Raw genomic sequence first — 27,712 nt, 5'->3', positions numbered from 1 at the left:
CTGACAGGGCCCACTTCCAAATACAGAGTTAAAGGCGCACATACTTTATTGATCACAAAGAAGAACGGGAGGTTCTGCCCAAAATTGGTAATTTATTGATCATATCATATCTGTATTATTGTTGAAATACAAGTTGGGTATTACGTGTTAAAAAAAAAAAAAAGATTAAGAATAGAAATTAGAGGCGTAATATAAAGGAATTGCATTTTGTTTTGATGTTATAATTGCTTGACTTCGATGATGTATTTAGACAATCCATGCAACGATGCGTTTCCAACGAGGAATGTCAGCATCTACTTCGTTATCCTTTTCGATATCAAATCGAGTGACACGACCAGTTTCGAAGTCTATATCGAGGAAGTATGAGTTAATTATCAATTGCATATGTTATTATTAATGAACATTCCGACTTACCAACTTCTTCCAAAGGAATAACCTTGCCTCTGGTGTAAATCTTGTGGCCAATGTAGCAGAGGAAGAAGGGAATAATACCAATGTAATTAGTACAGAAAGTGACAGCATCAAATTCAGGAGTAAAGGCACCATAACCTTGGCCGAGAATAATCAAGATACAGAGGATGGTGGCAAAGAGACCACTGAAAGGATAGCCCATGGCCTTGTAGGGAAGATCAGCGATGCTTCTACCTTGACGGACGTAAGCACGGCGGAAACGAATGTGGACACCGGCAATACCAGCCCAGGAAATGAAACCAGAGACAGCAGTGATACTCAAGAACCAAACGAAGGCTTGCTCAGCACTGATGATTGCAATGATTCAGGTTAGCACACGTTACACTGCAATTCTTTATAGTTACATTACCTGTAAATGGAAACAAAGACACAGGCGAAACCAACAACTGATGAAAAGACAACAGCCCTGTAATAAAAACATACGAAAAGTGAGATTCGTGTGAAAAAATGCGTGAGAAACTAACTTACCAGAAAGGAGCACCAAACTTGTTAACACGGCCGAGGAAAGCAGGAGCATTGTTGTCACGAGCAAGACCCATAAGAGTGCGAGAAGTGGTGTACATGGAAGAGTTACAAGCAGACAAGACACTGGTGAGGACAATGGCATTAATGACATGAGCACCAGCTTCAATACCAGCCAACTTGAAGACCAAGGTGAATGAGGCTGTGCCAGGTCCACCATCAGGGTTTTGCAAATCAGAATTGTCGTAGGGAACGCACATTCCGATCAACAAAATGGTACAAATGTAAAAGATGATGATACGCCAGAAAGTATTACGGATAGCGCGAGGTACAGTCTTTGTAGGGTTCTTTGCTTCACCAGCAGTGATACCAACTATATACACACATGTTGTGAGAAATGCTCATCACATGAGCAATTTCAGGGAAATTTTACTTACCAACTTCGGTACCCTGGAATGAGAAACCAGCTGACAAGAGCACACTCACAGTACCTACAGCGCCATTATTGAAAGCGCCCGGAGTATTCCAATAACTGCAAAAGATAAAGTTAGCATTGCACTGCATACATGTTAATTAAAGTGCGTTGTCTTACGAGAAGCCAATGGTGCCACTGCCAACAGCACCAGCAGTAACAAGGATAGCAACAATGATAAATACAACGACAATGACGATTTTGATCAGAGCAAACCAATATTCGAGTTCACCATAGATTCTAACGCTCAAAAAGTTGACTGCAACAATGATGACCAAGAAAATGGTCGACCAGGCAGCATCAGGCAAAACTTCTTTCCAAAATTTGATAATGGTAGCAGCAGCAGCGAGTTCAGTAGCGATTGTAACAGCCTACAGCACATTTGTTTAATTCAGCATGTCAAATCAAAACGTGCCAATGTCGAATACTAACCCACTATATAAATCAGCAAGTATCAAATTTAGGAGTCGAATGATGAGTATTCTTTCATGTATTAGTCATAATCAGTAACTTACAGAAAACCTAGAAATTCGATTAGTACTTTTATCATAAGTCGACTCTATACATGTATAATTACCAATAGTTCCAGCCCAGAGCAAAACCAAGGGAAGGTTCAACGAAACGAGTAGCATAGTGATTGAAAGATCCAGATACTGTATACAAGTTAGTATAAGTAGATGTGCCTTGCATGTAGCTTAGTTACCAGGCATAAATGTGGCCATTTCACCAAGACATGTCATGATACAATAGACCTAAGATAGTATCGAGATACGGTTAGTCTTTTTCCATCTTGAATCGTAGAGCATGGAATTCCAGGTTTGTATTTTACCATGAAGCCCACTAAGAAATGGATGAAAAGAATCAGATTGAGTTGCAATTAGTATTTAGCAACCCGCTATTTCTTGATTTTGATTCAAGTGTAACCAGAACTTACCAACACAATAGGCAATAAGAGCACCAGCAGGGCCAGCCTATCAAATTAATAAATTAGATACGTACAACTTGAGTACTTAGATATGTATATAATTATACCTCGGCGATATTGCCACCAGAGTTAAGGAAAAGGCCAGTACTAGAGTAGATGTCAGTAAGGATCAAACATCTGACATGCTGAATGAGTTTGTGTATGTGTGAGCATTTACCCAATGGCACCACCCAACGAAATCATTTGAATGTGTCGAGCATCTAAGCCACGGTGAGTGCCTTCTTGGATGTGGTTCTCTTCCTCCTGATTGAGGTTTTCTGAACGGTAGGAAGGTGCGCTTGATTTCTCAAATTCCTCAATTTTCTGAGATTCATAGTGATATTCACTTGAACTCGTCGTTTGATTCTCTGTAACGGATGGTTTTTCGATCATTCGAAAGGCAAAAAAATGTAAATAAATGAAAGGAGAGAAGAAGAAAATGTGAAAATTTACTGCTTTCGCTTTTTCTCGACTCTTTTTATACACATTTATTCTTTAAGCTACACAAAAAATCAAGAGAGATAGGCGGAAGCGTAAATGGAATTAACCCAATCTTGCTTTGTAAAACCCTAATTCAAGCAACTGGGTTTGATTTCTGATTGGCAAGAGCACGCATTGAAGCCAAGACCCTCTCTTGATTGGTCTCCACGATAAGTCCTTGAACGATGATTTCGTCTATGATCATGTGCACTTTTTCGATGTTGAACACAAGATCAAGTTCCGTCTATTCCATATAAAATTAGAAACGATATATATAGTATAGGTGTGCGCACTTGAAACTTGCCACTTTTTCAAAGTAATGGTCCAAGCATTCTGTTTGAAAAACATCAGCCATAATATATCGAATTTATACACATCTGCTTACCAACACAGTTTTGAATCAGTTCCAGGATGGAAAATTCATTCTGAGAAAAGCGGCGTCCTATTAATTGCTACATGAAAACTGCAGGTAGATCTTTGTTCCCACTTACATCTTCTGGATCACAACCAATGATAAAATACAATGAAGCATACACTCGATAAACTAGCCGACGAACGATTAACGAATTTCAAGTTTTGCGATAGGGTATAGCGACTTACCTATTTTGTCCTGATTGATGGAAAAAAACAATGTCTAAAGAACAATGCGTTGGAACGCTTGCATTCATTTTCATTTTGCGATTGTAATTTACCTGATTTTGCTTTCGAGTAATACATTGTCTAGCAATCTCCAATTCAAAAGTTGCTTTATCTTGAATTAGTATGTTCTGATAATATCTAGCAAAACGTGTTTGACACGACCTATTTACTATTAGAAAAAAACGTATCATGTTGGAGAGGATTAAAAGAAAACAAAAGCAGGCTGTTTTTCCCATCGAACTACTAGGGGTTAACCCAATGAGATTTCCCTATTCAAGATGCGAACAGGGCCTTGACTCAATAGGGCCGACGCTTGTTTGAATTGCTCCTGATCAACGTCCCATGTTTTGATTAGACAATGTGTATATTAGTTCTCTGTTCTGCTATGACATGCTTGCAATGTGCTTGTTTTGACGCAATACCCATCTTTTTAAGATGGCTATGATGGTTTGATCAACTAAATGCTCGTGTCAACTGTGGTGCATATTTAAAAAAGTCTTCCAGGGGTGCGTAGCCATGCCTTACCTTTGTCTATTTGAGATCCCACAGCAACCCAATCTCAATTTAACTGTAGTAGAGTAAACCAAACCTATCATGTGCTATTGATTTTCACACGAATGAACATCATTTTGTTACTGCTCCTGCTTACAGCCAAAAAGTTCAAAGGCACAAATCACAGGTGATCGTCGCTATCTCAAGCGCTTTCACAAACCGTTCGCTTCAAATTAATTAATAGTAAAAAAAAAAAAAAAAAAAAAAAAAAAAGGTTATATCAGAGTTAGGAGGGTGAGGTAGCCGTTCGCTACTGTTGCTCTTGAGATCGCGGCATAACGTTGGCCATGCGTAAATACAGGATCTGTGTAAGATTTACAGCGGCTTTTTTGAGATATTACTATTGCAAAGACATCTTTATAGGGAAAAGCTCCCGTGAAAAGAAAATATTTGGACCAAGCAATTGCCCTTTCAACTCCATGATCCCCATGTAATCAGCATTGCAATCATCATTGTCCTCATTAGAAAGGCATTTGGGACAGCCAGCAGCAATGCCGCCGCCAAAATCAATTCCAACTCAGCTTATTTTTCCTGCTCAAGATTGGCCAGATTTTGCCTTTCTTCGACTTCTTTGATCTATTTTGTAAGATTAGATTATATAAGTTGAGATGATCAGCCCGTACTTCCTAATACATTCTTGGAGTACTTTTCAAGGCGCTTCCAATGGTGCCAAGAAAAATAGATGTTTTGACTGAACTCATCGAGTAATATTGAAGAATACGAAATGAGGTTTTTGGCCAAAATGTCAAAATTTTGCATATGAAAGCCTCACAAAATTGGCTTCAGGGGTTGCCTTGGATCAAGAGAAACATTTTGATTCAAGATATATCATAGTAAAAGTCTTCATTTTCAAAGTGAAAAATGCGATCGTTTGATTTTCGGTGAAAACCATGAGGGGTACCTCATGCTTTTTGGTCGATTTTTGGTCATGTTTTTTGGGTCCCCAAAAAGCTGAGCAAAGGTGCCAGGAAGTTACTACTACTCGAGTACAATTGTTTGGCGTTATTCCAGTGGCTCAGAAAGGTCTACATGTCAAGATATGAAGGCTTGAAGGCTTTCAAATTTGGTTGAATTCTTGCTTTATAGCTTTATTTACACGACATAAATCACATTTTTGGTAGATGCAATTTACTGGTAAGGCAGTTCTATAGCTTGAGCAATTTTTAATTCGAATAGGAGGCATATTGATTTTGGTAAAGCTGATTCATGCAAATTTTGATACGTTATGTTGTTGGTAAGTTTGATAATAAAGGAAATGAAAAACCGAATTTGCTGCTTGAATACTATGGTTTTGCATATTCGCTTCGCTACAATCAAGCTCTCGTATAGATCAATACTATCAAATGCTGGATTGGATGCTTAGTTGTCATAGGTTTGCACCTTTGCTTCGCTGCGATCAAGCCCTCATATAGATCAATGTTACCAAGTGTTGGATTAGACGCCTGATTACCATGGCTTTGCACATTGATTCGCTACGGTAAATGTATAATGATGATAAATGAGCGGCTTTGATAAATAGCTGCTTAATATCGGCAAGACAACATGTCTATACTTATATATAAACAATGCAGAGCAATGACAAGCTACCTCAAGCATGTGCGTTGTCATGGAAAGAGACAAGTGTAAATGCACAATATTCTGTCTTAAATGATCGAAATTCCTAATATTGTGCTGAAGTACCACAATTATGTAGTCAGTAAGCAGTCCATAAAGATTTTTAAGGTGGTCCAAACCTAATAATCAATCAACAATGACATTTAAAGCTTGCTTTGGTATGTCTAAATATCATCAAACATGTATCTCCAGTCAATTCTGTGGTACGTTTAGCCGAACAGCGACGCCCAGCAGGCTTATACACCCAAAGATTTTTCCATTAAGAAATTCGATGAAAGCAGTGGGTAACGTAACACTGTTTTCCATCGAGAATTGCTCCCTCTCCTTCCTCGAATTGAGGCTTCATTTGTGAATCCCTTGTACACGTTTAGCTGCAACTGATTGATCATCGCTATCGTTGTCCACCCACATCCCAAGACCATCACCATTTTCGTCTCTCTCTCCCTCTCTGCAAATTCGTGTCTTAGGGTCTTTCGTTCCTTGTTATACATTTGCATACCATATACAGATCTAACGCCCCTCTTTACTCGTTGTTTTCTTGCCTCAATTGCCTTTTATGCTTTCTCATCAATTTGTTTAAAAAGCTTCTGAACTTCGATGGTAGTCATGGTGATATTTGTTTATGGCATCAAATGTTCTCATTTTCATACATTACTAGAAGCGGATTGCTGTCTATTGGGATTTCACTATGGTCATATGGAAACTTTGCTTTAATAAAAGCACCTTATAGTCAAAAAAAAAAACGTGAAAGTCGCTATGAAGATATCAGTGCTAATATCAATGGAGAATGCCAAATTGAACAGTTCAGGAATGGGGTCTCCCAATCACTCTCAGCTAAATATCATGTAGTATATCGCAGTATTTATTTATATAAACAAGTTAGAAAGGATGGCGTTCTCGATATCAACAACATGACTATGTGACAATAAGCTATCTCCACATGCGTTTTCTTTGTAGCCAAGCTGATGTGTGTCCCATAACATGACCCTTTGCTTATCTTGCTCTGATAAGCTTGCTATAGCTGATCGCATAATATGGGCATAGGCTTCACTTCTGCCGTAATTCAATGCTCTTGTATGGCCTGCAAAGTATTGTGTTGTTTTGACAATGATGCGTTGGTTTGGGTATACATCGTGGATAGTGTAGTCGAGGAAGGACATGAATGCCTTGGCGAAATCGTTGGGATGCTGTCTCATATTCATCATATCTAAATTGCCAACACCCAGTATGACAGCATCTGCTTCTGGCAATCTACGAGAAATGCCCTGCATATCCAGCTTCCAGCGTTGATGATGCTCTACAATGTCAGTATCGATTTCACCAAAGTGGATTTCAGTCATGTTATGTAAAATCGGAGCGTCAATGTCGTAAGATGGCTGCTGCTCTTGGTTACACATGTCTGTTGGTCGATCTCCTACTAAATGCTGCAGATTTCTTCTTTTTGTATGAGAACCGTTGCAGTCAATCAAGTTTATATTAGTACATACCTTTTTAAATGGTGGTCACCCCAGATGTGGAGCGTTAGCCTTGATTGAAAGCAAGATTGGTCGAAATCAAGGCGACAACTCGGGCTGAATACCGAATGTGGACCTTCAAATCTGACATCGTCTAGTTCTCTGGCACCCTCTTTTCGAATCCAAACACTGTCTTTAAGCGCAAATGCTTCCGTGAAATCACAGACATCACTGGGCTGCTCAACAAGTGCTTTTGTTTCGCTTTTTTCGTTGGGCTTTTTATATACAGTCAAACTGTTGCGCGATGTAAATCGATTAGGTCGGTAATGATGGATCCCTGGCTGTTCCCAAAAGTAAGAGCGATATTCGACCGAAGTATCCAACGTCCAAGTGCCATGATGAGTGAACTTTACAGAGGCGTAATACACGTTGCTCTGTTTATCATGCTGTAAAAGTCGAATGGGTATCGCTGCGCCTGTGGACTCGCTCTTTGCTGTCATGATAATCGTGTCTGACGGGGCGTAATGTGGCATGTGCTTGATGGATGAGACGGCAGGAATAGGCCCCAACTAGAGTGCAAATAAGGTTTCTTGGTTATCAAAGAGAGATCGGCTGTATGGCATTTAGACTTACCAGCACTGCTACACAAACTGATTCGTCCTGGCCAATTTGGACATTTTTTCTGGTGAAACGACCATCCTTTCTCATAAAGAATGATTTTGATACCCAACCATCCCAATAAGACCTGTCAGAGGCTCTGGTTTGTGTGTGGCATGTTAATAAGTGTGAAGCGACATGAGATGGGCGCACTTACAGCCATCGGAAATCAGCACGCTGACATGCTAGTGGCATCTCATTTTCCAGCGGCGTTGGCGGTGCGATGCTGGATATATCGTTGATCTTCCTCAGTGATGGAATGACAGGTTCGAATGAAAATAGATCTGTCCTTCTGGTTGTGACATACTGGACGTATGTGCCTGAACACAGCAGTAAAATGATGATGATGAGGATGTTTCTGCGGGATTTGCCGCAGGTAGATTCCTGTTGTATGTACATGATGTCGTCTCCTTTCCGCAGCATATGATGACGAAGAAGAAAAGAAAAGAAAAGAGGAAAAGAACAAAGAAAGAGAAAGCCAAGTTTTATCATACATATATATATATATTTTTTTTTTTCGAAAGGAGATCAATTAGCTTCTCACTTTATTTGCATTTCTTCTACGGTAAGTTGCAACAAAGTCCGAGAGGATCCTTCTTACTTTGATCCAATGACGCCCGTTGATTGCACTATCAAGAGATGTGTTATAAATAAACTCTATCTAATTCAAAGCCTCTCATCCACTTACCCTGTCCAATTGGCCATGAAATCGCTCTTGATCTCCATTGACATGTACTCTTCGGGAACAGCATTCACTACAGCCATCATCCACTGTGCGGTTTCGCTGGGCAGCATTTCCGCCAAAGACTTGAATAATGCAGCTACGTCAGAAATCGAATCTTGGTTATAGAAATCAACCAAACCATTGAACAGCACGGCTGTTAAATTTCCTCCGTATTCCTTAAAGAGTGTAACAACGGCAGCTGATTTATTGGACAGCTCCACTAACTTGCGGTAAAATGACAAGATGGCGCCAAGAGCATGTGGTTCGTTGATGGACAACCCTGCGATACCTGCCTGGAAGATGGTTGCCAGCAGGGGATCTTGCAAGAGGAGACTGGGCGCGTTCTCCAAGAAGGCAGTTACCAGACGAAAGTACTCCTCAATGACTATGATAATAAGATTTGTTTAAAAATCATCTCTATTTTTGGATGAATTCTGGGGGAGGGGGGGGGTTCTAGACCACCACCACCACCACCACCTTCTTCTCCTTACCATCTGGAATATCGTTGACTTGTTGTGCTTGCATCTTAATGAACATGGCCTGACTTAGGCCCTGTACCAAATCAAAGCAGGGACGCTCGCCGTCGTTTTTCGAGTATTCTCTTACCAATTTCAAAGAGACCCAAAGATACCCACTTAAGCCGGTGTTTGCAAACACATTCACGATACGCTCCATAAGTTGAGGCAACAGAGGGATAAAGTGAGGCCCATAAGAGACGATGAAGCTATTGAAGCACTTGCACAGAGGTTCAGATACAGTGACAACCTGGCCAAAGCCAGCCAATGTTGCATCCAAGACTGGCCACAGTTCAGTGATGAATGTCACGCATGGATGAGGCTGACCAAGCGAGATGTCAGGACGAATAATCTCGAAAAAGACGCTGATCTGCTCCAAGATATCACCCATCTTGACGCAATCTTCATTCATCACCTTGTCCTTGCCTCTGGACACAATACCGTGCAATTCTTGAGCCACTGGTAAGCAAAACACTTGCAATGCTTTTTGGATTTCTGTTGGCGGAATCACGGAAATGACGTGGGATACAGCTTCTGTTACTTCCAAGACGTCTCTGAAGGGCAGTGTCTTTGTCACTTGCACATAAAATGATTGAAGTTGCACAAGATAATCCACCAAATGCTACAAGAAGATGTCAATCCAATGGCAATGGGCCCTTTTTTTTCTTGTATTACCTGACTGCAGTCCTTGCAAAGATGCTTCAAGGCCAGTGCACTAGCAGCAGCGACTTCTGCATTTTGCATGCCGTTGGAGATAAAGTTGAGTTGGTATTGAATAAACTGCGGGTGAGCCTCTGTCCAGAAAGAATAGCGAGAAATAACCAGTGTAGCTGCGTAGCGAATTTTAGGATGATCGGGTAATTGGGACAGGAATTCCATGATGTGAGGCATCACTTCATTCTCATCTTTGGGCACTTCAGAGCCCATCACGCGCAAGGAAAAGATGGGTGCTTCGATTTGCTGCCATGTTGCTTCGCTGTTGTTCAAAAGGGCGGTCAACAGATTCATCGGCTTGACCAGGCAGCGCTGTGGGGTCAAGATGCGGCAGCAGTCTTTGAGTGTATCGCCCATTTTGTGTCTAAAATCGCGAAAATCATCCCTTTCCTCTGCTGTCAACGAATCCAGATCGGCAGGATAGCGCAAATGATCAATCATGATGTCTACTAATGCATCGTAGTAGGCCAAAAATTTCGGTGTGGATGCTTTGAATGTCTCTGTCTCCAGCAACAACGTCAGTTCGTACCAAAACTTGAATGTAATAGGCACAATCTCCAGATCGTTGTAAGCGGCCACTTTGATGATGCCGTCCAACAAAATGCCAAATGCCTCTGGGTGTCGTCCAATCAGGTTGATGTAGGCTTCGCCTGCTTCTGCAAATATACGACCGTAGCCTCTCACCGTGTCCTCGTCCTCTTCCTCAATTGCCTCTGACAGCTTTTGTAACATGGCCGCAAAACAGGGGTAAATCTGCTCAATGATGGATCGACATTCGTTGACATCTCTTGTTTCGTAAATGATTTCAGAAATCACATCTACTGCCACATCAAACAGTTCGGGTGATTCCAGTCCTTTAAACGATAACTCCAACATGGGGCTTGCGCTGATCCAGTTGATGTCCATCTCGCCTGTGCGGATCCAGCTGGAGAAGCATTGGAAGATCCTCTCTTGCAGCTCAACGTCGTTTCCACTGGACTGCATGTACATGGTCAATAAATCAAGCACTTGTTTGGCATTGTTATCAATCAATTCCTCTCCTCTTGACTTGTACTCGTAATCCTATTGCAACCATGTCAGCGTATCCACATTCTGGCATGTCGCTTTTTTTTTTCTTTACTCACTGTCAGGGGCAATCTAGTATTGTTGTTCATCTCTTCGGGCAGGATTTTGAGAACCTCTAATAGACAAATAGAGCCATGAGGCGTCTTGCCAAACTTGTCTACCAAATCAGGGATCACTGTCTTCCATTGTAACAGCTGAATGGCTAAATCAGCAATAGCCAAGCATAACTGGATCATGACAGCTTTGGGCCCATTTGAGAATTGCCACAACAAATCCACCAAAGAATCACGTAACTGTAAACGTGCCTCTACATCCAATTCACGCAAATCGTAGGTAATCTACGATAGCAGAGAGAGAGAGAGAGAGAATAAGTCGAGTGCGGCATACATTTTTTTTTTGCATAGTAAATGATACCTTTTGCTTGAGGGTCTGTGCAGCAAATAAACGGGTTTCCAGATTGGCATCTGGCAGTTTGATCAAATAGTCTGCTGCTGCCCATGCTTCAGGCTTCATTCAAGCGATGTGAGCTGTCTGGTATTTCCAACTCTGAATAGACAAGTACCTGTTTCTGGAATGCTTCCAACCATCTACTTGCTTCCCTGTTCGATCGGCGGTCGGTAGTACTGTATAGCGATGAGAGTGCTTCTAATACACGTGTTGCTGACTCTGTAGCCATGTTGGTTATTAGTTGAAGAAGAAGAGAAAAAGTAAAAAGGAAATTGAAAGAATGTGTCTTGGAGCTTTTTTTATTCGGACCGAGAATTAAGAAAACTGCTACTTTTTTCATGAACATGTAACAGTGATACCTCTTTCCCTCTTGGCCCAATCACAAAGACACTGAGGAGCATTGCTATCAGAGATGGAGACATGAATGCTTTTGGGGCTCTAGACCTTGCCAGTCTTCAGCGAGATGATCCAATAGCTGTATTCAATAGAGCATCTGCGTCGACAGCTACAGCACACAATTTCACATGCGCATGATATCCAAAGGAGATTGTTCATCGACTTGCTTCTTGGCTTAAGATTTACAAGTTAACATTGATTAGATCCAAGCCCTACTGTATGCTAGCGTGTCGTGCTCGTCAGGCTGTTGTACCCTTTGAATCGACCTCGGGTAGACATGTCAAGTGTGACAATGATGCATTTGATGTTATTAAGAATACATGTCTAGGTCTCTCCTCTTTGCATTAAACATCTCATTGCGTTTGTAACTTCAAATGCTCGCAGGTGTTGTTTTCTTTACGCCATTTACTCTCCTCATGGCCATCATGCGAGTGAACTATACAACACATTCAGCTTGCAAGCAATCATCTGGATGTCTAAATGCTCGGCGAATATACTGCCGAATCAATGCATTCACATGGGATGGCATGCTGGTTGATCCAGTATGTGATGTCTATGGCTCCTTACTTAAAAAAAAAAAAAAAAAAAAAAAAAAAAACGAACATGGCAAGAGGAGTAGATCTCTGGTTTATGTCCTATACTCTACAACTAAATAGCTTGTGACGTATTGAAAGTATTCAATACCCGTTGGATGCTTCTGGTCTGTCTGCCCCTGCTCTTTTTAATGGGTGCGAGGGGGATGCAAAAAGAGAGAGCGAAAACTAGTCCCCCCCACACACCCAAGGCTCAAATTGTTTGTTTTAAATAATAGCAAAAGGACGCTTCTACTTTTACTTCTCCACACTTTAAATAAAATTACAACAAAGATGTTTGGTATGCGCAAGTGGTCTACTCCTGTTCTTCGTCCTGCTGCCCCCTTCATTGCTGGTGGCCTCGCCGTCTTTTACTTGGTTGCCAAGGCCCAAGATGCCATGATCAACAGTAAATGTCTCACATGTGTAATAGATGGAATGAGCACTAACCACATAGCACACATCTATAGGTGAAGAGTACAAGAACGACCCCAGAAACCCTGCTTGTAAGTGCACCAGCCGTTAGTCAGTCAAATGTTGCATGATATTAAACATCTTTTTTTTTTTTTTTTATACAGTGGCTTCCGGAAAGAAGGCTCATTAAATTAGTTTCGACACTTTTTTAAATCCTGACGAAATAACGACACAATCCTTCACAAATAATAAACACAGAATACAATGAACAAATTGCATTGATGACGGTTCAGTTATTGTAAAATTACCCACTGTAATCGAAATAAAAGCGATGTGATCTTTATTATTGAAAACCTACTATTGAAATGACATATATTAAAAGTAAGAGGATTGAGAAGATGGACGTGTGGATTTACTGTGCATGATGGTGGTGTTGGTGGTGGTGGAGAGCAGCATGGCGTTGCTTGACTTTATCGACCAACTGCTGGATGATGCCGGGATCTGCCATGGTAGATGTGTCTCCCAATTGATCAGCCTCGTTATTGACAATCTTTCGCAGGACACGTCGAAGGATCTTGCCAGAACGAGTTTTGGGCAAATCATTCACCACATACACCTGCTTTGGCTTAGCAAAGGGTCCGATGGATTTTCTTACTTGCAGGATGAGCTCCTGGACCAGAGCTTCAGTATCACCAACCATATCAGGCTTCAAGGTACAGAAAGCATGAATACACTGCCCTGTTAATTCATCATGGCCGCCAATAACAGCTGCCTCGGCTACAGCAGAGTCTAGAATCAAAGCAGACTCTATTTCAGATGTGGACAAACGATGGCCAGACACGTTGATTACATCTATGGCGATACATTAATAGAGGCATTTGAAAGTATACTCATGATGCTTACCATCGACTCTGCCACGGATCCAAATATACCCATCCTTGTCGCGGGTAGCGCCATCGCCAGTAAAATAATAGCCAGGATAGGGTTTCAGATAGGTTTCCATGAAGCGATGATGATTGTTGTAGATGGTTCGAGCCATGGAAGGCCAGGGTTGCTTGATGGCCAAGACACCAGTAACATCGTTGCCTTCTAATTCCTTTCCAGTAGCAGGATCCAAGATGGCAGTTCTGATGCCAAAGAAGGGAAATGTAGCAGAGCCAGGCTTGGTAGGCGTAGCGCCGGGCAGTGGACTCACTACAATGGAGCCAGTCTCTGTTTGCCAATAGGTGTCCACAACAGCACATTGGGAGTGCCCAACCTTCTCATAATACCATTCCCAAGCTTCTGGATTGATAGGCTCACCCACAGACCCAATCACTCGCAATGAAGAGAGATTGCATCTATCCACATAATCATCGCCCAAACGTCTCAGTGCACGAATAGCAGTAGGGGCGGTGTAGAATTGCGTGATCTTGTGCTTGTCAACCGTTTCCCAGAATCGAGAAGCAGTAGGATACGTTGGGGTTGACTCGAACAGCAGCGTAGTTGCACCCAAGCACAGAGGGCCATAGAGGATATAGCTGTGCCCTGTAATCTGAAGCCACAGCACAATAAATAACAAGATCTTATATAGAGTACTACTTTGCGCATTTACTTACCCATCCCAAATCAGCCATGCAAGCGTACACATCATCATCATGCACATCAAAAATAGTCTTTACTGTCATTGCAGCTCCTAATAGGTAGCCTCCTGTCGTGTGCAATACGCCTTTAGGAGTACCGGTGGATCCAGATGTGTAGAGTAGAAATAGAGGGTCTTCTGAGTTCACCACAGTGACAGGGTGGTATGGGCGAGCATTGGCCATTTCCTCGTGCCACCAGAGATCGCGATGAGGCACCATAGGGACATGTGCGCCTGTGTGTTTTACGACAACAACTCGATCTACAAGATTGGGAAGCTGTAATGCTTCATCCACTATACGCTTGGTAGCAACAGACTTTCCGCCACGACGACCCTCATCTGAGGTGATGACTACACGGGCACCACAATCTTGGATTCTCTCATGCAACGATTCAGCAGAGAAGCCAGCAAAGACAACTGAGTGAACAGCACCTAAGCGAGCGCAAGCCAACATGGCGAAAACGGTTTCTGGGATCATTGGCATGTAAATGGCCACGTTATCGCCTTTACGAACATCCAGACTACTCAGCACATTGGCCATCTTGCACACTTCTTGCATCAGTTCTCTATAGGTGTATTTTCGAACGTTGCTTGGATCGTCGCCTTCGTGGATGATGGCTATCTTGTCTGGCGTCTTGAAGGCATGTCTATCCACGCAGTTGTAAGCAACATTCAACTCTCCCTCCAAAAACCAAGCTACGTTTCCATTTTCAAAGTCGCCAGCGCATGTCGTTTGGAAATCAGTGTCCCAGTGTATGTATTCTCTGGCGGTTTTTGCAAAGAACTCTGATGGGTGATCGACGCTTTCTTGCCACAGTGATTTGTATTGTTCAAACGAGTCGATAAATGGCTTGTTTGTCCCAGACAATAGTCTCTCTGGTACGGGATATACTTTGTCTGGATCCTCTTCAGCAGGCATTATAATGTATTATGTTACGGAAAAAAAGGCAATGAAACAAAGGACATTGACATGTCATTCTTATACACAAAAACCCAGGCTTATTCATGCTTCGTTTGATAGCTTAGTTTCAAAACGCAGAGAGAAAGAAAAACAGGGTGCTAAAAATAATCGCCTTCTTTTCTATCTTTTCCACACACATATCATTGACTAGGATTTACAAAAAAAAAAAAATGGCTTACAAAGTAGTGCTTCCCAAATGTCATTTTCCATTATATAATACTAAATTCATCTTTTTCAGTGCGTATCTCAAAAAGTAGCTCAGGCAATCGACGTCGAGTTGATGTCGAGTTCGGGTGGATTTTCCATTGATCAACTTATGGAATTAGGTAATTCAGGGTTTCATATCGTATTTTTACATATGAAAATTGATAATGATTCTGTAACAGCCGGGCTTAGTGTTGCTCAGGCAGTTGAAAAGGCATTCGATAGCTCAAAGCATCCCAATGTTCTAGTCTGTGTTGGCCCTGGTACGTATGACACAGGATGGCATGAATGGGCGAGACTTGTAGTATTCATCGGCGCATGTTGAGCACAGGAAATAATGGCGGCGACGGATTAGTAGCGGGTAGGCATCACATCGGCAGTCGGTGCTGTTTGCATAGCACTCACTTAAAGCTGTAGCGAGACATCTATTCCATTTTGGCTTCAAGCCCAGTCTTTACTATCCCAAGCAGCCTGAAAGGGATCTCTACCAAGTAAGTGAAATGAAGTGTTATCGTTACAAGGCATCTACCAACGATTTTCAAACAGCGTATTCTTCTTCAATGCCGCAACCTCGACATCCCCGTGTACAAGGAGCTCAGTCAAACATCAGGCAATCTTGTCGATCAATCACACATCATTTTGGATGCATTGTTTGGGTTTAGCTTTCACGGCCAAGTACGTGATCCTTACAAAGAGATTATTGACATTTTTGAGAAGACGACAAAACCCATTGTATCTGTCGACATCCCCTCTGGCTGGGATGTTGAGCATGGCCCTACTGAGCATGTCAAGTTCCAGCCTGACGTCCTGGTCTCTTTGACAGCACCCAAACAATGCTTATCTCATTTTACAGGCAAAAGACACTTTTTAGGTGGTCGATTCGTTCCTCCCGCATTAGCCAAGAAGTTTGACTTTGATGTGCCCGCTTATCCTGGATCAGAGCAAGTTGTTGAATTGTAGATTGAAATAAGCGTCTTTTTAAAGAAAAGCATATGTAGCGATGTTTTATTTAAAAAAATGTAAGATTCTTACAACATGTTGAGCGTATGGATATTTACAAAGGAAGAGTGTGAGTGGGATGAGGTGATTTAACTGGCGATACGAGGCTTTTGAGAAGGGCTGATGAGACTCCTGTAGTGAGATTCAACTTGAGCAGCGTGCTTGTTCTCTGTGAATTCGATTTCTTTTCTAAGAACATCGCTTACACGAGTCATGCGATGAGGATGTCTCAAGAGATTTCCAGCTACACGGCAGTAAGCATGCAGTGTTTGAATGTTGTTGCCTTTACTGCCAGAGCTTTCTTTTTTGCGGCCTTGATCTACGAGCTTCTTCTTTAGCCTTGTCATGGGAGAGGAGCAAACTACCTCGCCTAGAACGCATGGTTTGCATTTTTCAATAATTTCTTCATGAGTCAAACCACGGGCACGATTCATGACATAGTACCTATAATGCTTTGTGAGCACAATTTTGGTAATGTCAAGTTCTGAGAGTTCAGGTTTCTTTTCTGTAGACTCTTGTTTGTCCTCAATCTTCAGTGTGTTAAAGCTAGCCTTCAGATCTTCAAGATCTAAACCGCCAATTGTTTCTTGATCATCCTCAGTGTGCTTGGTTTTTGTAGGGTCTTCCCCAATAAGATCGGCACCCACTTTGTCAGAGAACTCTTTGGCAAGGGCTGTAACGTATTCCAGAGATAACGTATGGCGAAGGACAATAGACATAAGAGCAGGAGCCAACAAGGGATAGTCGTTGATCAGCTCTCTTGAAAGTTCTCTTTGGTAGTCTTCGGGAGAAATGGATTTGCCCTTATCACTCAAAACCTGGGTCATGTCCCAATCGGGCATTGTCGCATGATTGAGATAGAACAAATTGGACGATTCATTCATTTGTGTTTGTTGGTGAGCAGCTTGTTGCGCTTGCTGATCAAACAAATTAAAGTCGTATAGGTCATTCAATTGGAAGTGGTAGGCTGGAGGGACGGCATCAGGCGAATGGTGACCCTCGGAGCCAGAGGATGTGGAAGAGCTAGATAAGAGTTCATCGCCAGAAGAGGAGGGAGGAGTGATGGGTTGAATAAGCAGTTGCTTCATGAGTTCTTGGTTCGCTTGACGCAATTTTTCATTTTCCTTCTTGAGATCCTTGATGGTCTTTTCATGATCTGACACCTTTTCCTCTAGTTGAGTAATATATTCTGTAGAGCATCGTTAGCTTGATGCCTATTCACAGCGAGATGGCAACCTACCCTTTCTTCGAACTCTAAAGTTACGAGCAGAGATCTTGTTTCTCAATTGACGTCTTTCCTTGGAAGTCATTTGTTTCAAACTGGAATTAGAGTGATGCATGTCGTCTTCCAAAAGCATATCATCGTCTGAATTGTCTTCAGCACTGCTGTGATTTGTTGGATTTGCGGCGGCAGCAGCCCTCTTCTTCTTCTTGTAGCTCTGAGGTGATTCTGTCACAAAGATAGGCTCCTTGAATTTGGCTTTCTTTGGGGCCGTTTGTTTCTTGGTCGCTGGAGTCGAATGCGGTAGAAATGTAACAAAGTTATCCTTTTCTTGTACAACAGACACTGAATCCCTGAACATTGCATCAGAGATTACAATGGGGTTAGGAGCCTGGGATTGTCGTTCAATCATCTGATTCGCTTGCTGCAGTGGGGAGGTAGATGAAGGAGCGGAGGCAGTGGAGGGAGCGGCAGGGGCAGGAGGATGAGGCTGTGTATGTTGTGTACTGATGGGTAGAGATGCTGGGTTACTGTTGTGTATATTGCCTGTTTGTAATATAAATTCAAGAATATCAGCTCCAGAATTCTGTGGATTGCGATGGCTACTCGCAGATTCATCAGGAATCGAAGCTAACCCAACCAATGTATCCATTATATCATCGTCGCCATTGAGCCATGTGTTCAAATCAATTTGATCCATGTTGATTTTTTTTGTTTTTGTGTTGAATTAAAAAAAAAAAAAAAAAAGAAGGGTGAAGAAGAGGATCTACCGATAATGATGGGGGATATAAATAATCAAAAGAAAAAGATAGAAAAAAGCTGAAACTTGACTGGTCGGATTAAAAGGATCCAAATCAACAGTGACTGAAAGGCCAGACGAGCATTCATTGCCTTTTTGAGCTGATGCGGTACGTAAGATGCTGCCTTTTTAGAATCCTGTAAGCGAAATGCCGCACATTTCAGAAAGGGTATAAATACAAAGCCATTGGCAAAGAATCGCCTATCACGCAAAGGGCAAACAAATAATTTATTTGGCACGAGTTGAAGAAAACAAAAGTAAATGTAGAGTCTACTTTATAGAATGGATATACAATGTCAAGAAGGTATGGAGTAAGATGCTTGTCGTCTATAAAGTGAGATCTTCCCCTTAATTGTAATGATCGCATTATGAGTCAACATAAACTTATTGAGGTGTACAAAAGGGAGTTCTGGTCGTAGCGGGATAGACAATGCATCCAATTTCTTTGAGGTGCTCTTCTGGTGTAGGAGATGCCATCACCGTGGAGGTTGCACACACTAATGTAGCAAGTAACACTAAGAGGGCTTTTGGAGTATTCATGATGAATTAATAATAGTATGTTTCCCCGTGAATATCCTCTTCTTTTATATGTAAACATAGACGGCACCAAAAACCGGCATTTACACCCCACACAATGTTGCCATCATCATGCCGACTCTCTCATTTACATGTCAGATGTAATGTGCGGTTCTGCAAGAGCCTCCCTTCTGTGTTTCATTGCATACGACAATGCCGACTTCGTATTAGGTTACCATTTAATTAAAATTTCGATTTACATCTTAATTCTTTCACCCACGTTCTCTACAAACAATGGTGATGAAGGATGCCATGATGATGAGATTTATACACGTCTCCTACTGCTGTGTATCTTTGATGGCCCTTTCAAGTACCGAGGAAGCTTATAATTCATCTTGATATTTGCCGGTTGCTAATGAATATACAAATCTGATGATACATGACCTTCCACTATATAAAACTCTAACGTTACTCTAGCGAACGGTGCTTTAGAGATGCATAGTATGTATGATGCGGCAAGGAATCAATTTAATTCGCTTCACCTAACTACACATCCTAGTTATGAAGGACAAAGCTGAACCTCATCACATTTGTGAATAGCAACTCTACCTGGTTTGAAGATTTTGGAATCTATGGCGACAAATCATCCTATTTAAAACAATCGTATACAAATGCCCGAGAGTAAGCTATTTGTCCTTATCTGCAGCCAGTAAATATCCTGTACGTGATGTGAATGTAAAATATTGTTTCATTCATACCGATCTATCTTCCCGAGCATCTGCACCCATTCTGTTACAGAAATTTTAATTATTTTATAAACTACGTACATGACACTTGTGCAAGGTAATAATGAGGTGTATAGACATGTGTAAGGCACTCGACCACACATACTGACAATAAAAAAACAGTAGCGTACAAGTGCACACATAGTAGTCTTCTCGTCTTTTCGAATCTACGCACATTGTATGTAGCTATCTTCAAAATGTTTAAGCCATCTGATCTTTTATAATGTTTGAGCGGCTCGCTGGACCATAGGGAGACGAAATGGAGAATGCAAAATGTGATAAAAGCCGGCGAGATGTATGTTAACTGCCGTACTTGATTCTCTAAAAGGACAAGGGCATAAATGGTTTACATAGCCTCTTATGTATTAAATTTGCAGCAGACAAATACAAAATTTTCAAGGCATACATTGCAATAAGTGTGGGCTTAGTGGGAAGCCAACAATAAATAGTTGAAGAGTATGACTTGCGATGCATATGCCATTGACAATATACTATACAGCTGCTCTAGCATCTCATGTTTTAAGCACCTGCTGGTAATCAATACTATCTATAGCGACTCATCAGCAGCTAATCACAGAATTATCGGAGTTTAATTTCGATTCTTAATTTCTGTCCCAAAAAAATTCGTAAAATTTACAATACTTGATAGCATGGAATTTCACTATAAGAAACGGATTAGTGTCTTATATCATTTCTGTAGAGCTCAAAATTCTGCATCTGATCATGGTATTTATAAGCTTTTATTTATATTTTTGGCGGTCGAGTTTAAGAAAATACGAAATTACTGTTTTTGGATAAAACGTTCTACTATTGAGTAGCAAGAGAGCTGTAAACGGTATCAACATGTAGAGCGTGTTGACAGCAATAGATCGAGCTACTATATGTAGCTATAGGTGCATTTTCTACAGAGAAATTCAAAAATTTCGACCAATTTTAGGGATGTCAAAAATTGAGGACGACTGAATGCAAGGCAAAAATGGCCGCCAAATTCACAAAATATTTAATCACGCGTTTCTCTATGAAAAATCAACATTTTCACAAGCTTCAAAATGGATTTGCTAGAGGTCATTGAGAGCTATAAAACAAGCCTAAAAAACCAAATCTTTATCGGTCGGATTATGCGCTAGAGGCAAAAACGTCGAAATTACACCTACAAAAAAAATTCTTTGATACGCAAATATGCAATAAAGCACATCAAAACAAGTTAAGGACAACTTGCCAAATGTCTGTAGCTTGATTTCTCATCGAGATATGGCTTTTGGAAATTCCCAGTTTTATAGTGGGAGAAATCGAACTCAGGCAATGATTGACTCTTTTCATTGCAAAATGCAGTTGTCTAATGAAAGGCAAACATGGAGCATGTAAATGTGTAAGAGCTTGATGCTGGATGTTGAATCCATGACCCAGAAAACCTTCAAAGGTACAACATCCGGATCGGATACGTGACAAGTGAAGCAAATTTAGCCCCAATAACGCTTTGTTGAGCTCCGCACAAGGATTACAAGTAGATGCGATCTGCCAGCCATAGTTTTGTTCCTCCTCTAATCCAATATGGTTCGTATTTCAGCATATACATAGGACGAGAGAGAAAAAGATCATGGCTCAAAGGAACTACAGTTCTGCTCAACAACATACCATATAGCGACTGATGCTTAGATGGAGTCGCCAGTGTACCTGTGCATCGATGGATGTCATATTACGAATGGATGTTGAATCAGATAAGGAACACGGACATTCGAACTGTATGGATGCATGTATGCAAACATTGAATAACACCATCCATCCATTCAATGCAAGATAAATCAATCCAATCTAGCAATACCATCATACACATTTGGCATCAACATGGCCGCCATTGCCGTATATCACTTCAACAATTGCGACATACCTGATTTGACGACACTTGGATTAGGATCCACCCTGCGAATTTGAGCCATGTTGAATTTTTCTCGACATCCTACTCAATCCTGACAGAAGATTAATCGTTATTGTTGAATGTTATTAGGCTAAAAAGGACGTTGCTGGTAAGCCTAGCTCATCATCTGGTGGAAAGAAGGCCAAGAAGAAGTGGTCTGCTAAGAAGGTCAAGGATAAGGCCAACAACTTGGTCATCCTCGATAAGCCCACCTACGATCGTTTGTTCAAGGAAGTTCCTACCTACAAGCTCATCTCTCAATCTGTTTTGGTTGATCGTCTCAAGTTGAACGGTTCTTTGGCTCGTATTGCCATCCGTGAGCTCGAGGCTCAAGGTTTGATCAAGGCCATCTCTCGCCACCACGCTCAAGTCATCTACAGTAAGTTGCAAATTGTATGCAATCGGTGAATTATCTAATTAACATGATCATTGTGTTAGCTCGTGCTACTGGTGATGAAAAGAAGCCTGTTGCTGCTGATGAGGAATAAATGTTGTTTTAATACACTATTCTCGACAACAATAAATCTTTGATTAAATCGTTAAACAAATGTGTTTTGTGAATAGGGAGAATGCTCCAGGAGATATTTGTGCTTTCTCTTTTTCACTATTTCAAAGTTCAAGGGGTGAATTTATGAGTTTTGAAGTTTTAGACAAATCATTGTACACACGTGTTTTTGGATACTTTTGTCTAGCTGGGAGAATAACTTGCTTTGATGCTGTATGGATTTGCATTTATCAATCACACAAAGCATCTCCATAGAATGCATATATACCTCAACTCTCTGGGATCACTAGGCACACGAATCAGGCCAGGAAGATAAATTGATCCGAAAAGCATAAATCAAATACGAAGCATTTGATTTCGAGTTACCTCACAAGGAAGATACTCCAAGAAAGGACCGCCTCTATAGATTTTAACTTGATCAAATGTGCCTGTACAACGAGAAACGTCTTAAATGCCTCATCATAAGACTGTAAAAAAGCGTTTATTCAAGTTTGATGCAGATAAATTTCCAATCATGCTTTTGACATTGGGCAATCTTGCAACTAAGCTAAACCTTCGGAACCAAACAGCACAACGAGTATCCTCTAGATGGCATTTCTGTGTAGCAAGGGATTCCATGTAAATTGCTTCGTGCTCGGCATTGAGATCCCTACATGTGAATAGAGGCCAATCCACTTCTTCTCCATCCCACAGCTAAAGAAGATCGGAAGCTGCAGTTTGTCAGATTGTCATGCTAATGATGAACAGCGTTGTCTATGGAAATCCTCCAGCCTTGCAAGATGTGTAGATAGCCATCTTTTCTTGCGTTGATTCTAATGACCAAATGTGATACACATTCGATTTCTTTACACGATAAAAACATCATTGATTCAGACATTTGCTGTTGATCAAACGGCCTAAAGGCACTATGTAGTCTAATCTTGCAATCGCATAAGAATGATGTTTGTTGTGTGACGTATAAAGCCGCTTCTGTACGCATCTACATACGACATTTATCTTGCAAAAAAAATACATATAATAACGCACATGAGATATTTTTTTGACCCTTATTAAAGTCAAATACTGTATCCCCTTCTTTCTCTTTTCTTTTTCTCTTTCTCTCTCTCTCTCTCTCTCTCTCTCTCTCTCTCTCTCTATTTCTTCCCTCAATCAAGTCAACACACAATGCTGTTGCCCTTGAAAAAGAAAAAGGCGCCAACAACGGATGAAGAGAACAGTTTATGCATAGAGAGCAGCTCCAGATATGGCGCAATACCCACAGCTAGCGCTCATTCAAGCGACGAGTTTTCACACAGTGATCCCGAAGAAGGAGAAGGGGGCAGTAGCAGCCATAGCAGCATCAAAAAAAGAAAGAAGCGTAGAATGGAACAGCGACATTGCTGCAAAAAGAGTAGGCCAAAGATCTCCAGTAGACTCTCCTCCATGTTGCACCATGGTAGTAAAAAGCGACACTCTTCTGACTCTGAGGACAATCTCCGAGCTACCGATCTCGTTTTACCTGCTCTTGATCCCAAGTAGGATAATTTCAAGGCAACGCATGCCCAATGAATGCTGATGCAATTGATTGTATTATAGTGCCAAAGAAGTCAAGGAATCCATCCAATGCAACAGTTCATTGGATCAACTGCTTATGCGTCAACAGCAAATTAATCTAAGCACTGTGCGTGCAAATTACAGGGTTGAGAAGAGAAAAGCTCGGTAAGGCACACATTGTCAGAATGATACTCACTTCAGGCACTCATGCTCTTCTATGTAAAACAGACATCATGTACAAAAGAAATCATTCAAGGACCATGTCAGAATGTTTTTAGAGACAAACTCAGTGGTGTTGTTTATACGCAATTTGTTATTTGCTAAAAAGACGATTATTCTGTTTGTCCATCTCGATTTATTGGTCGATCTGTTGTTTTGCCTTGCATATCTCGTTGAGATGAAGCAAGAGTCAGATGTTAATTTAGATCCATTTTGGCTTTACAAGTGGAGATCTTATGACTTGTGGTTAGTGTTGTAGTTGGTATGAGAGAAATGGCGTTCTCAAAATGCACTGTTATTCATAGGCTTGTCTGTTTGGCTCTGTCGTATTGGGATTTGGGCTCATTTGCTATCCGTAAGTGGAATTTCCGTTTCATGCAAATAATAGTGGCTTACGTTACCGCAGGTTTCTTTATTTCCAAGCACCCAATATCTGTGTTATTTAGCTTTCGATGTTTGATTGAACTCGTCACTACAGTGCCATTCATGGTCTCCATTTACATACCCCATGGTCGCTATCTTTACGTGCCTTATTTCATACGAAGCTGGGTGCTCCTCCTCAGGATCAAGAGTGTGATGAAGATCAAGGTTAATTTGCAGTTAACAGGTACACATGTGCTGTGTTGTGCGGGTAACAGCATACATTAAATATTTGCGATAGACAAACCGGTGGATCCACTTCGAACAAAACTGATCATTCTGACGTCTACATTGATTGTGTTGCTGTTCACAGGTACATGCGCCTTTCAATACTCTGAAGTGACATTTGGCACAAACAACTATACTATCTTGGAGTCACTGTACGTTGTCATGGTTACACTATCTACAGTGGGTTACGGTGGTAAAATGTATCAAAGCGACTGAAATGCCTCATTACTCACATGGCGTCATTCCGTTTTGATAGACATTACGCCAAACACACAAGCTAGTCGCATTGTTATGATGTTATTGATTATCATTGCATTGTCGGTTCTCCCGGGTTTAGTAACTGACGTATCCGACACATTGAGAAAACGCAAAGGTATGTTAGTCTTTTGACATGTAGGCAGGTGCAGATTCTCAAAGTGAGTTGTTTTGCAGAGGGCGAAGGACACGTTAGTAGAGGTAGCACATCGCCTTTCATCCTGATCGTAGGCTCCTTTACACCAGATCAAGTCGTTGAAATCTTGGATGGCTTCTTAAACACAGAAAACACGGAATACCATCTCAGTGTTGTGTTTCTCGACATCAATCGACCCACAGAGCAACTAAAAGTGATGGAAAGAAACTCAATTTGGGGCCATCGAGTCCAATTTCTTCATGGCTCTGTATTAGTAAGTTTTGCTTGTATATGTGTTGAATATCACACGCTAAGCCTTTAGCTGATAGGACGAAAAGACGCTTTTGAGAGTGGTGAGTATCTTTAATTTGAATGTGCCTCCAGAATGTCGCATTTATATCATCGCTGTAGGAAGCTAGATACGCCGAAGCAATTTTTACTATCTCTGGTATGTCTCTTCCATAAGTTCCTTTGTATGCAAAGCTAATTGGATGATTAGATCAAAACGCTTCAGAGCCGTCGAAAGAGGATGAAAGAAACACGGTGCGATTATGGTCTTTGTACTGCCACACAGTCAGCCACAATGTCCCCATTTTCACCTACAATCTGTCACCTAGTACCGCCATATACCAAAAAGTAGCAAAGGAGATCATTTGTGTCCGCGAATTCAAGCAGTATCTTTTGGCTATGAATTGTCGTTGTCGTGGTGCGTCTACCTTGCTCACTAATTTACTGCATCAAAGACAGCCGATCAATCAGTACGATGAGGGATGGCAAGCTCAATTTGGTGAGTGCAATGACTAAAAGCGTATACTTGACACTGCTCTAATGAATGCAAATACAGATGATGGTTCATGCAATGAAATTTACACTGGAAAAGCACCTCTCTGTATAGAAGATCTCACATTTGGGCAAGCAGCATTGGTAAAGCATTGTACTCATTTTGCAAGGACGGATAGTATGCTCATTCTCAATGCTTGTAGTTTTTGTTTGAAGAAGCGCAGGTCATCTTATTTGCCATCAAGACATTCATGGAAGAGAGAAATGACTATGAAATATTGCTGAACCCTAGCAATTCCTACAAGATCAGAAAGACAGATGAGTGTGTTTATATAGCAGAGGGCCCTCGAGAGATACAAGAAATCCAATCTTTGGTAAGGTGCAGATGTATTCGTTTGCATACATCAAAGCCTGATACACTTCATAGCCCAAGCCAACTCCAACTCAATTCAACACTGACAGCAGTTTTGTAAGACCCAACAGCAGAGCCACTCAAGACCATCAGCATATGCCAGAGAGTTCTAAATCAAACGATTCCACACCATTGCAACAATCCACGCACAACCTCTTGGCGGCAACATTTAACCGACAGCCCTCATCCGCATCCACAAGTACAACTCGGTCATACACATCACAAAAGAGCGTAAGCAATGTCTCGTTAAACCAGACATTTGGCGTCTCCAAATTGCCTTCAAAGCGACATGCGCTTCTCACAGGCAGTCGAGCCCTGATCAAACGCATAGGCAAGTCTTCTGCGTCAGAAAAGCTGGAAGACGACACATCGCTGCCCTTGTGCTATTTATTGAATGAACCAGTTCGATTGGACGATGTCACTATCCAAGATACAGATGGAATGAACAATCATGTGCTTGTTTGTCTACATAGAGAAGTCATCAACATGTTCAAATTCATCTATAATCTGCGTTCACCCAATATCAAAGCAGATGAGCTGCAAGATATTGTACTGCTGTGCTCAAAGAAGCCTTCGCAAAAGATATTTGAACTGATCAATACTTTTCCAAAGGTGTATTTTATGGAGGTAAGGCTGCTGTACACTTTACTGCATGCATTTCATTTACCACAGTATATTCGTATCGCAGGGTAATTGTAGACATCCAGATGATCTTTTGAGAGCAGGTGCTAAACGAGCCAAGCAGATTGTCGTGATGAGGTAATTTCAGCTTATAGCTCATTTTTGGTCTCCAGACTAAAACACCCCATGTGTTAGTGAGAAGGAATGCTTGGATCAGTACGAACGCAACTCGGATAGTCCTGCAGTGTAAGTTGGAGCACAAAAAAACGCGTGCCTGAATCAAGTCTAATTGCTTGTGCCTACAGGATGGCAAGCCATATTCTTGATTTGCTTTTGCAAGAGAGACCAACGGATGCTTATACCATTGTGAATTTGAGTATGGAATCCTTCTGTCATTGACTGCACCATTCGCTAACACCTTCTATTAGTTGAAAAGTCCAACATCAAGTTTATGCATCTGTTGCAAGGAAAAGACGTTGCCGAAGAAATCGATGTATTCTATACACCTGCCTACGCAGCAGGCGATGTTGTTGCAGACAGTCTCATCAGCAATGTCTTGCTTAGCCAAACCTACTATAAGCCTGATATTGTTTCCATCATCAAGACATTGTGTGGCATGCCTGGCCCATTGTACGATGGTTCCGCTGCCTACCTGTTATCAACGACTCCTGAAATCACATCGGCTAGTACTGCTGCTCGCCTAGCACCTCACCTCACAAGCATACGATTGCCCATCGAGTTTGTAGGACGTAATTATTCAGTCTTGTTCAAAACACTGCTGATACAATACGAGGTCTTGGCGATTGGACTGTATCGTGCTCCTGGCGATGAGCTGGGAAATGAATTGCCTTTTGTGTATGCAAATCCAGTTCCTTCTTTGATATTAAAGGATTCGGACATGATCTATGTCTTTTCTCCACCTGGCTGGGTACTGTAAAATAATCATTATTGCTTTTATACCTAATTAAA

At 41.4% G+C, this 27,712-nt stretch overlaps 9 protein-coding genes across 9 annotated transcripts; 3 read left to right on the top strand and 6 right to left on the bottom strand.

Annotated features, from left to right (window-relative positions):
- Positions 1-246: 246 nt before the first annotated feature.
- Positions 247-2,762, bottom strand: ATC70_002209 (uncharacterized protein; the record flags this gene model as incomplete). The annotated part of the gene is made up of 13 exons (XM_064821590.1): positions 247-347; positions 415-758; positions 821-877; positions 940-1,306; positions 1,371-1,465; positions 1,526-1,776; positions 1,921-1,927; positions 1,983-2,058; positions 2,109-2,157; positions 2,235-2,245; positions 2,340-2,376; positions 2,438-2,477; positions 2,548-2,762. The coding sequence occupies 13 exons, from the start codon at positions 2,760-2,762 to the stop codon at positions 247-249; spliced, it is 1,650 nt and encodes a 549-aa protein (XP_064681276.1).
- Positions 2,763-2,943: 181 nt separating this feature from the next.
- On the bottom strand, positions 2,944-3,679 carry ATC70_002208 (uncharacterized protein; the record flags this gene model as incomplete). Its single annotated transcript, XM_064821589.1, has 6 exons — positions 2,944-3,093; positions 3,154-3,182; positions 3,235-3,274; positions 3,341-3,393; positions 3,450-3,483; positions 3,542-3,679. 6 exons carry the CDS (start codon positions 3,677-3,679, stop codon positions 2,944-2,946), a joined length of 444 nt encoding a protein of 147 aa, XP_064681275.1.
- A 2,841-nt stretch (positions 3,680-6,520) lies between these two features.
- On the bottom strand, positions 6,521-8,188 carry RAC1_1 (Rho GTPase protein rac1; the record flags this gene model as incomplete). Its single annotated transcript, XM_064821588.1, has 4 exons — positions 6,521-7,088; positions 7,142-7,677; positions 7,742-7,865; positions 7,923-8,188. 4 exons carry the CDS (start codon positions 8,186-8,188, stop codon positions 6,521-6,523), a joined length of 1,494 nt encoding a protein of 497 aa, XP_064681274.1.
- Positions 8,189-8,297: 109 nt separating this feature from the next.
- Positions 8,298-11,459, bottom strand: ATC70_002206 (5'-nucleotidase; the record flags this gene model as incomplete). Its single annotated transcript, XM_064821587.1, has 7 exons — positions 8,298-8,394; positions 8,454-8,874; positions 8,981-9,626; positions 9,680-10,780; positions 10,843-11,121; positions 11,198-11,290; positions 11,346-11,459. The coding sequence occupies 7 exons, from the start codon at positions 11,457-11,459 to the stop codon at positions 8,298-8,300; spliced, it is 2,751 nt and encodes a 916-aa protein (XP_064681273.1).
- Positions 11,460-13,024: 1,565 nt separating this feature from the next.
- ATC70_002205 (uncharacterized protein) lies at positions 13,025-15,152 on the bottom strand (the record flags this gene model as incomplete). The annotated part of the gene is made up of 3 exons (XM_064821586.1): positions 13,025-13,464; positions 13,516-14,146; positions 14,211-15,152. 3 exons carry the CDS (start codon positions 15,150-15,152, stop codon positions 13,025-13,027), a joined length of 2,013 nt encoding a protein of 670 aa, XP_064681272.1.
- Positions 15,153-15,474: 322 nt separating this feature from the next.
- On the top strand, positions 15,475-16,358 carry ATC70_002204 (uncharacterized protein; the record flags this gene model as incomplete). Its single annotated transcript, XM_064821585.1, has 5 exons — positions 15,475-15,520; positions 15,581-15,661; positions 15,730-15,759; positions 15,816-15,889; positions 15,945-16,358. The coding sequence occupies 5 exons, from the start codon at positions 15,475-15,477 to the stop codon at positions 16,356-16,358; spliced, it is 645 nt and encodes a 214-aa protein (XP_064681271.1).
- Positions 16,359-16,486: 128 nt separating this feature from the next.
- ATC70_002203 (uncharacterized protein) lies at positions 16,487-18,319 on the bottom strand (the record flags this gene model as incomplete). The annotated part of the gene is made up of 2 exons (XM_064821584.1): positions 16,487-17,586; positions 17,638-18,319. The coding sequence occupies 2 exons, from the start codon at positions 18,317-18,319 to the stop codon at positions 16,487-16,489; spliced, it is 1,782 nt and encodes a 593-aa protein (XP_064681270.1).
- A 2,951-nt stretch (positions 18,320-21,270) lies between these two features.
- Positions 21,271-22,122, top strand: ATC70_002202 (uncharacterized protein; the record flags this gene model as incomplete). Its single annotated transcript, XM_064821583.1, has 3 exons — positions 21,271-21,273; positions 21,725-22,013; positions 22,073-22,122. 3 exons carry the CDS (start codon positions 21,271-21,273, stop codon positions 22,120-22,122), a joined length of 342 nt encoding a protein of 113 aa, XP_064681269.1.
- Positions 22,123-23,303: 1,181 nt separating this feature from the next.
- On the top strand, positions 23,304-27,680 carry ATC70_002201 (uncharacterized protein; the record flags this gene model as incomplete). Its single annotated transcript, XM_064821582.1, has 17 exons — positions 23,304-23,653; positions 23,715-23,837; positions 23,901-24,137; positions 24,197-24,498; positions 24,553-24,732; positions 24,796-24,912; positions 24,972-25,204; positions 25,260-25,283; positions 25,342-25,378; positions 25,430-25,717; positions 25,775-25,854; positions 25,914-26,084; positions 26,138-26,749; positions 26,811-26,881; positions 26,939-26,989; positions 27,049-27,119; positions 27,172-27,680. The coding sequence occupies 17 exons, from the start codon at positions 23,304-23,306 to the stop codon at positions 27,678-27,680; spliced, it is 3,456 nt and encodes a 1,151-aa protein (XP_064681268.1).
- Positions 27,681-27,712: the final 32 nt, after the last annotated feature.

The sequence above is a fragment of the Mucor velutinosus genome (assembly GCF_035048745.1).
Source record: "Mucor velutinosus strain NIH1002 chromosome Unknown tig00000093, whole genome shotgun sequence".
NCBI lineage: Eukaryota > Fungi > Mucoromycota > Mucoromycetes > Mucorales > Mucoraceae > Mucor > Mucor velutinosus.
This window is presented reverse-complemented; position numbering and strand designations above follow the sequence as displayed.